The following is a 9,187-nucleotide window of genomic DNA, read 5'->3' as shown; positions in this document are numbered from 1 at the left end:
CAGGGATGGTTCAATATATGTAAGTCAATAAATGTCATAAATCATATAAATCTGCTCAAAGACAAGAACCATATGGTCATCTCAATAGATGCAGAGAAAGCCTTTGACAAAATTCAATATGTGTTTATGTTTAAAGTCCTAGAGGGAACTGGGCTGGAGGGAACATACCTCAACATAATTGAAGCCATATATAACAAACCCACAGCCAACATCATTCTAAATGGAGAAAAACTGGAATCATTCCCACTGAAATCAGGAACCAGACAAGGCTGTTGACTGTCTCCACTTCTCTTTAACATAGTGCTTGAAACTCTTGCAAGAGCAATAAGACAAGAGCAGGAAATTAAAGGAGTAATTGGAAAAGAGATGAGATTATCCCTTTTTATCAGATGATATAAGAGATGCCAAAAATTTCACCAGAAAACTTCTAGAAATTATTAACACATTCGGTAAAGTGGCAGGTTACAAAATTAACCTACAAAAGTCTGTAGCCTTTCTGTATACCAATAAGAAGCAATCAGAGAAAGAGCATATGGAAACACTCCCTTTCACAATAGCTGAAAAAAAAAATCTCGGAATCAACCTGACCAAATACATTAAAGACCTCTACAATGAAAATTTTAAATCTTTAAAGAAAGAGATTGAGGAAGACATCAGAAGATGGAAGGACCTCCCATGCTCATGGATTGGAAGAATTAAGATTGTGAAAATGACCATCCTACCAAAAGTCATTTATAGATTCAATGCAATGCCAATCAAAGTCCCCATGACATTTTTCACAGAAATGGAAAAAACCATCCTGAGATTCATATGGAAGCACGAAAAACCTCAGATAGCCAAAGCAATCCTGAGCACTAAGAGCAATGCCGGGGGGATTACTATACCAGATTTTAAGCTGCATTACAGAGCTATAGTCATAAAAACAACATGGTACTGGCACAAAAATAGACCCATAGATCAATGGAACAAAATTGAAGACCCAAATATGAGTACATGCAATTTCAGCCACCTGACATTTGACAAAGGTACCAAGAACATTTACTGGAGGAAAGACAGCGTGTTTAGCAAATGGTGCTGGCAAAACTGCATCTTTCCCTGTTAAAGAATGAAAATAAACCCCTATCTTTCACCGTGCACAAAAGTCAATTCCAAATGGATCAAAGACCTCAATGTAAAGCCTGAAACTCTGAAACTGTTAGAAGAAAACATTGGCAAAAACCTACAAGATATAGGTATAGGAAAGGATTTTTCTAAAGCGGACATCAATTGCTCAGGAAAGAAGGGCAAGAATTAACAAATGGAACCTCATTAAACTAAAAAGCTTCTGTACATCAAAGGAGCCAACCAGCAAAGTGAAGAGAAAACCCACAGAATGGGAGAAAATCTTTACCAGTGACACATCCAGAATATATAATGAATTCAAAAAACAGAGAATCAACACAGGAAGTAACCCAATTAAAAGAACGGCTAAGGAGCTGAACAGAGAGCTCTCAAAAGAAGTAAAGATGGCTAAGAAGCATATTACAAGATGTTCAGCATCACTAGTAATTAGGGAAATGCAAATTAAAACCACTTTAAGATTTCACCTCACCCCAGTCAGACTGGCTAAGATCAATAAAACAAATGATGCCTAATCAACACAGGAAGTAACCCAATTAAAAGAACGGCTAAGGAGCTGAACAGAGAGCTCTCAAAAGAAGTAAAGATGGCTAAGAAGCATATTACAAGATGTTCAGCATCACTAGTAATTAGGGAAATGCAAATTAAAACCACTTTAAGATTTCACCTCACCCCAGTCAGACTGGCTAAGATCAATAAAACAAATGATGCCTAATGTTGGAGAGGATGTGGGGAAAGGGGAACACTCATCCACTGCTGGTGGGGCTGCAAACTTGTTCAACTCCTATGGAAAGCAGTGTGGAGAACTCTAAAAACTACAAATGAACCTAGCATTTAACCCATTTATACCACTCCTTGGCATAAACCCTAAAAACTCATCCTATTGCAGAGACACTTGTACATCCATGTTTGTTGCTGCTTTTTTCACAATAGCCAAGAGATGGAAGCAACCTAATTGTCCCTCAATTGATGAGTATTTAATGAAAGTGTGGTTCATTTATAGGATGGAGTTTTCAGCAGTAAAGAAAGATGAAATCATGAAATTTGCAGGTAAATGGATGGAACTAGAATCTGTTATACTAAGTGAAGTAACACAGACTCAGAAAAAAAATCTACATATGTTCTCCCTCATATGTGGGTCCTAGAACCAAATCCTGATAAATGAATATGTATCCAGACACAACTACAGGAACCAGGATAATGGAAAGGAAACAGGGAGGTAAAGGAAAAGAAAGAACCTGAAAGAGAACAGTAGGAAACAGGCATTAATAAGGGAGATATGGATAAAAATTGGGTTAGTTTAAGGGAGGGGGGGGAGGGAAGGGTATACAAGGAACCTAGGGGATAAAAGGAAAGAAAGAGCTCAAGAGAGGTAGGACCATAGGATAAAGGTATTATTAAGGGAGAAAAGGGGGAAATGGGGCACCTTAATTGGGGAAACCATGATGGAGGGGTTAGACAATATGAGAGATAAATAATGCCTAGCTAGTTTTAAAATCCAGAGGGAACCATATTAGTCCAACAACCTACTAACAAATTATGCATACCAGATTAAGAAATACATATCTAGTCAAGGTTTATCTGACAATGTTTGGCCTTTTCCCAAGATTTATTTGTGTAGCACACAGTAATTAAAAGTACCAGACTGGTGGAATTAACCTTTTAGAAATTTAACAGACATACTTTGAGGCCTATACTAATTTGTTCAGAGGGACATAAAGGACAGTTTTTGCTTCTTGCCCTCCTAGTTCGACTAGTTCCAGGGGACTATGAGCATCTTTCAAAATGTCCTTTAATTGTGGTGGGTCACCTGTCCTCTTGATCAAGGAGGCCAAGTAAATCCCATGAGATGGAGTTGAACCAGTGTCCAGTCTACAAAGAGGAGGGTCAACACAGAGGAAACATTTCCTCCAAGGTTCCAAGTGAAGCCAGCCATGGTCGAACAGAAGTTTTGACTTATCTTCCCATAGACGGTACTGGTAAAAGAAAGGAGCCAGGGGCTCCTCCCAAGCCCATGTGACCCCTGAAGAACAGATCCTCAAGCGGCCTTAAGAGTGAAAATAAATTGGTTTATCTGGGCCAACTGTATGGCCTTTAACACCCAAAAGGAAAGTTAACCAAAGACCAAAGGGGCCAATATAATTTCTTAAGAGTCCATATGCATAGCTAAAGGCTATGTAACAAGCAACAATGCCAGATAGGAGATACCTTCTTTTGAGTTGTTGCCCAGGGTGGCCCAAGAGACTCCCAGATAGTAACCCAGCATAGAACTGGGAACATGAATAGCAGACCCCAATCTTATCTAACAGAATATTGACAACTGATTGCTGCTAGATGAGGAACAGCTGACCCTCCTAAAACAAAGACCTCTAGATAGGCTGACTAGATTCACCAGATGGACAAGTAGTGGGGAATGGCTGGGGGTGCCGACAACACAGCAGACAGTAGCAGGGATATCAGAGTATAAGGGCTCTAGTGGGGGGAGGGAGGCTATGGGAGGGTGTTATCTGGGAAGTGAGTGTACAGTTGACTAAGATGGTTTGGTACTTTCTGTGTGATATACACACAAAAAATTTAAAAATTATATTTGAGGAGGAACCATAAAAATTTACATCATGTTAATTAGTAGAGGTGATGAACATTACCATTGAAATCTACCCGATAACTTTATAGACATACACAGGTGCCAAGGACCAGAGTACAACCGATTATGACTAGTAATAATCAGAGTAGAGATGCATGTGCCAACATCTCTGTTATTAGCAAAAGCAATGAGTCTTTGTGTAAGAAACAGTATATTTTAAAATGAAATGGAGATCTTTTTTCAAGGTTAAAAACTCAATTTTATGTCTTATAGGGCTTATACTGAGTTCAATATTGTATAATTATTAATTCAACAGTGAACCTAAAAATTTTATAGCCACTTTTGAAAGATGTATCTTTTCTCCGGAAACTATTATTGAGTATGTTAAAGCTGTAATGAAATGCTTATTCTAAAACAATTTAAAATATAAAATAAAATAAAAAAACTTTAAAACTCTTGACTTTTTAAAAAGCAGAAGAGGGCATGAAACCCCACAATATGAGAGAGAGAGAGAGTGTGTGTGTGTGTGAGAGAGAGAGAGACAGAGACAGAGAGAGACAGAGACAGAGAGAGAGAGTGCACTTACACAGAAGAGGACATGGGATCCCTCACAGTTGGGCTGCCTGTTAGGTGGGTCCTGGGATCCAACGTTCCGTCCTCATGATTGCGCAGCAAGCACTCTTCACCCAGCCTTCTCTCCAGCCCCCGCACCTTTCTCTAAAGTACTTACCGTCCTTAAACGTCAGTGTATCAGAGGAGCAGTTGCATTGTAGAGATCCAGATTTAAGGTACGAACTTTAAAGTGTCAAGTGCCATTTTGTGTGGAAACAGCATCTCTTAGTGTTTGATGGCACTTAGGATTTGTCTGAGAGGATGTTTTTCACGGTGATGACCTCTAATAAGCTGTCCCCCACCCCTGTGTCTTTCCAGATCACACACCCTGCTGGCTGTATGTCTCAGTTTATTAAGTTCTTTGGAGAGCAGATCCTCATTCTTTGGAAGTTTGCCTTACTCCGAAAGCGCATTTTGATATTTTCTCCCCCACCCGTGGGTGTTGTGTGCTACAGAGGTAAGTAGAAGCCCAACTTGGGATCTTCCTAAGCGCCAAGGGCATATGCTTGAGCCCTTCCCTTGTTGATCACTTTGGAAAAAGTTTGGGCCATATCGATGGGATCAAGGCTTTAAAAAAGCCTGGGAGTGACCTGACTGGACCTGCATTTTTTTTTTTTTTTTTTATTAGAAGAAGCATTTCATTACAACAGCATTAACCTATTCAATAACATTTTTCTGAGCTAGGGTATATCTCTTTCAAAATTGGCTGTACATTTTTAGGTTTACAGATGAATTATTACGCTTATACAATCTTTTACTCATTATAAACTCTATAAGACATAAAATTAAATGAGGTTTTAACGTTTAAAAAAGATCTCCACTTCGTTGTTAAAATACACAGTTTCATACAGAAAAATTCATTTTAAGGCAATTGACATTGAGACGTTTTCACATGCATTTCTAATCTCTCTATATATATGACTATTACTGGTCACAGTCACTTACTTTCTGAGTTCCTTGGCATCTGAGCATGAATATAAACTCATCAGATAGACAGCCTTCCTCTCCCACTAGAGCCTCCATACTCTGCCATCTCTGCCACTGTCCACTGTGCTGTCAGCACCCCCATCCATTCCCCCTGTCTGCCCTTCTGGTAAATCTAGTCAGCCAGAGGTCCCTGTTCCAGGAGGATCAGCTGTTCCTCATCTACGGCAATCCATTGTCAGTATTCCTTTGGATAGAATTGGGGTCTGCTGTTCATTTTTCCTGTAGTATGTTGGGTTACTGTCTGGAAGAGCCTTTAGACAAATTATACATAACAGATCAAGAAATATATCTCTAGATAAGGTTTATTTGAGACCAACTGGTCATTACCCAAGATTTATCTGCAGGACCTGCATTTTAGAATGTAGTCTGAAGGTAATGAAGGTGGATGGGGACACAGAAGGTCAGGGTTAAAGCAGCAAGGATGGATTCTAGATGCTTAAGAGATAAACTGGGTGGGGTTATGTGGCGTGTAAAGAGTCTGGGATGACAGGATGATGGGGCCACCAAAATGGGGTACCAAGAGGGCGATGAGGGGTGGGTTTGGTAGGGGGTTAACTTGGGACATGATTGTATCAGGACCTCTGGGGAACAGTTGAGTTTGAGAGTGACATAAAGCCTCTGATGATCATGGGATGGATGGGATCACCTGGAGAGCAAGTGAGGAGTGGATGTGCCAGGGACAGAGGAGGCTGGAGGACCACACAGAGGGTACAAGGTTACACTAAGCCGCAGCCTGGAGAAGGGAGAAAGAAGGTCAACAGAATCAAATTCTAAGCAAGGCCCATGAAGGAGATTCAAAACGTCTGTTTGCTTACATGATCTTCAGATCGGGTTCTGGGGTGGGGGCCCAAAAGATCTGTCAATAGCACTTGGTACAAGACAGGTAGCATAGCCAAAGCCCTCCTCAGCTTCTGAATCAACTTCCCATTACCATAACAAAATGTCTGAGGCTGGAGCATTTATAAGAAAGGTTTATTTTGGCTCATGGGTCTGGCATCTGCTCAGCTTCTGATGAAAGCCTCATGGTGGAAGAGTAGCATGGGGAGAGAGCAGGCTCACTTCATAACCTACTCTTGAGGTAACTGAGCCACTGTTCTCAAACTACATTAAACCTTTCATGAGGGTGGAACCCGCATGACCTAATTCCCCATTAAAGATACTGCACCTTTCAGTATTATGACACTGGGGATCAAGTCTCAACATGTGTTTGACAAGGGAAAATATTAAATTGTAGCAGCGTCCCTGTAGAGCCAACTGTTTAGAGGTGTTGACCAGCAATCTTAGGTAGAGGAGGGGACACGAGGGCAGTCACCCCCCTTACCATCACTGCTCCACTCCCCCAGTATACTGTTGCTGCTGCCTGGCCAACGTCTCACTTCCTGGCATCGGGGGCACCATCCCTGAGTCCAAACCCTTTTTCTATGTGAACGTGGCTGACATCGAGAGCCTGGAGGTAGAGATGTCCTATGTGGCCTGTGAGTATGGGGCCCTCCCCTCCGCTTGCCTGTTTCAAGTCCTTCTCCTGTCAGACATGGGCTCCTGGACTTCGATTTCCTAGCAGGGTTGGGCTGGCTCCCTTTGTGACCCCTCCAGGTTCTCACCCGTTAACCTTTGGATTCCAAGGCACCACAGAGAAGATCTTTGAGGAGAAGCGAGAGCTGTACGATGTCTATGTGGATAACCAGAATGTGAAGACTCACCATGACCACCTGCAGCCCCTGCTGAAGATCAACAGTGCAGACAGAGAGAAGTACCGTCGGCTCAATGAGCAGAGGTGAGGCAGCCAGTGCACCATTTCTGTGCCATATGCATGGCATGCGTGCTGACGGGCATGGGCCAGGGCTATGCTGAAGGATCAGAGGCTGCCAGGGGGCTTGGAGAGCTCCACCCTCCTCGGGATGGCCCTGGGAGATGTCCGAGAAGCCTGTGCTGCTGCCCGCTTCTAGGAGTGGTGTGTGTGCTGGGAGCTGGAAAGGAAGGGCAGTTCTGTATTTCAGGAGGTTGGGGTTCCCAAGTATTGTGCTCACAGCCAGATATGGGTTGTTTCTGGTAGGCTTTGGAATCCGAAGCTCAGTGAACGAACAGCTACACTAGCTTCTAGATACTCCCCAAATGATCGTTAGATCTGCCTGTGTGCTTAGAACAACCATTTGAGTATCTACAGTGTTGATTCATATTAGAAACTTGTCTATACACTGTACATGTAACTCTATGTTTCGGTTATTCTGTGAGACTGAGGGTTATCACTGTCACTCCCGTGTGGTGCATAATTGGGGAACACGGTCACTTACCCAAGGTGACCACTGGCAAATTAATAGGGTCCTGCATTTGAGTCCAAGCTCTGTTTCTTCTGTTCCTGTCCCTTTCTCCATGCCTATGGATGGGCACCTATGCTTGTTGGTGCTGCTTCCTGAGAGGTGGGGCCAGTGTAAGTGCTTGGTTGTTGCTGAGTATGTAACTGGGTCCAGCAGCTGGCAGAGTCTGACGCTTTCTCCTTCCCAACAGGCAGATGCTGCTGTACTCCCAGGAAGTCGAAGGTGACTACAACCCTTGTGAAGAGGACCTCTTTGTACTGTGAGTTGCCCTGGGCAGCTGTGGGGCCTTGGGGATCCTTCAGCGCGGCCCCCTCCCATGCCACCGACTGCCATTCAGATGTTCTTTACTGCTCCCAGGGCTCTCAGAGCTGGGCTCCTTGCAGAGGTAGCCTGAACCCCACAAGGCTATGAGGACAAACCCAGAGCAGTTAAAGAAGCAGCGGCAGGTCACAGAGAAAATGGGGTCCTGGCCTAGTCATTCTGATGAACATTTTATACCCGGGATGTTACCACATAGCACAAAGAATCACTCTATTCAGAGTAAGTAATGAACACGAGGTTCCTGAGGGACAGACAGAGCTAAGTATTAAAAGAGCTGAAAGTTTACCTCATCAAAGTATATAATTTCTCTGCTCTAGATCTGTTGGTAGCCAGGGAGAGGGCTGGTCCTTCAGCACCTATTCCTTTCAGATAGCCACAGGAAGTCCTGTTCCAGCTTAGAGCAGAGTTGTAATTGAAGTAAACAAATTCCTCAGCTTCCTGTTTGGTCTCCTGTGCTAGCTGCTGGGAGGGGCCTAGAATAGAACACTTGAGTTCAAAGTGTGTACTGAAGACTTTCCCACAAAGGTTTAGCTGTTTCTGAGTGTACTTTCTAATGCATGCATGCTGTGTGTATGGGTAGGTCATCGGGAACTTTGCATAGCCACAGTCTTGTCAAGATGCGACACACCATGGGATCAAGTCTTGAGCATCGGGAGCTGCCTTAGGCACTCTGTGGACCCCGGCCCTGAGCAGCAGAGCTGCATGAATGCCTTTCTAAACACAGCTCCTTTATCCATTCAGTGCTACTGTAATGCTGTGGTTTTTAATCTTGCTCCCTATGTAATTCTTAACCTGACTCCAAAGTACTTGAAAGAGAGCAAGCACCCTGTGGTGCTGTGGGCGGCCGATCTTGGTGGATGTCGCTTACCTTCCCTCTGTGCCTGCCACCTTCCCTTAGAATGCTGCTGGCTTCTGGTTTGCCCCATGCCTGCTGCAGCTCCTCTGAGAATTCCCTTTCTGTGTAGTGTTGGCCTCCCAGGGCTGCAGGGTCAGTGCCCAGCCCTCTGCTCCCGAGTGAGGCTCCTTGGCTGAACTTCAGGAGCCCAGTCAGGGCTTTGAAAAATGGGCATTTCAGATTCTCACTTGAAGTCTAGGCCTCATGACTGCATTATCTATCAGCTGTGGGCTTTCAACACTCCCCTCCCCCATGACTAAGCAGAGGGAGAGAAACAGTCTGTGGAGCCTCTCCCTGAGGCTGTGTTCAAACCACAAGAATAGTATCAGCAGTCAAGCCATCACCCACTCAGAT

At 43.5% G+C, this 9,187-nt stretch overlaps 1 protein-coding gene across 1 annotated transcript in view; it reads left to right on the top strand.

Moving 5' to 3' along the window:
• The window catches only part of Dennd11 (DENN domain containing 11), a 44,153-nt gene that overhangs the window by 29,267 nt on the left and 5,699 nt on the right, over window positions 1–9,187 (top strand). The window contains exons 5-8 of the mRNA XM_008823528.3: window positions 4,634–4,772; window positions 6,646–6,777; window positions 6,926–7,076; window positions 7,808–7,876. Coding sequence (XP_008821750.1) covers window positions 4,634–4,772; window positions 6,646–6,777; window positions 6,926–7,076; window positions 7,808–7,876 — 491 coding nt within the window. The remainder of the gene's footprint in view (window positions 1–4,633; window positions 4,773–6,645; window positions 6,778–6,925; window positions 7,077–7,807; window positions 7,877–9,187) is intronic.

Source organism: Nannospalax galili, unplaced genomic scaffold (assembly GCF_000622305.1).
Source record: "Nannospalax galili isolate Female #2095 unplaced genomic scaffold, S.galili_v1.0 scaffold307, whole genome shotgun sequence".
In the NCBI taxonomy this organism is placed as follows: domain Eukaryota; kingdom Metazoa; phylum Chordata; class Mammalia; order Rodentia; family Spalacidae; genus Nannospalax; species Nannospalax galili.
This window is presented reverse-complemented; position numbering and strand designations above follow the sequence as displayed.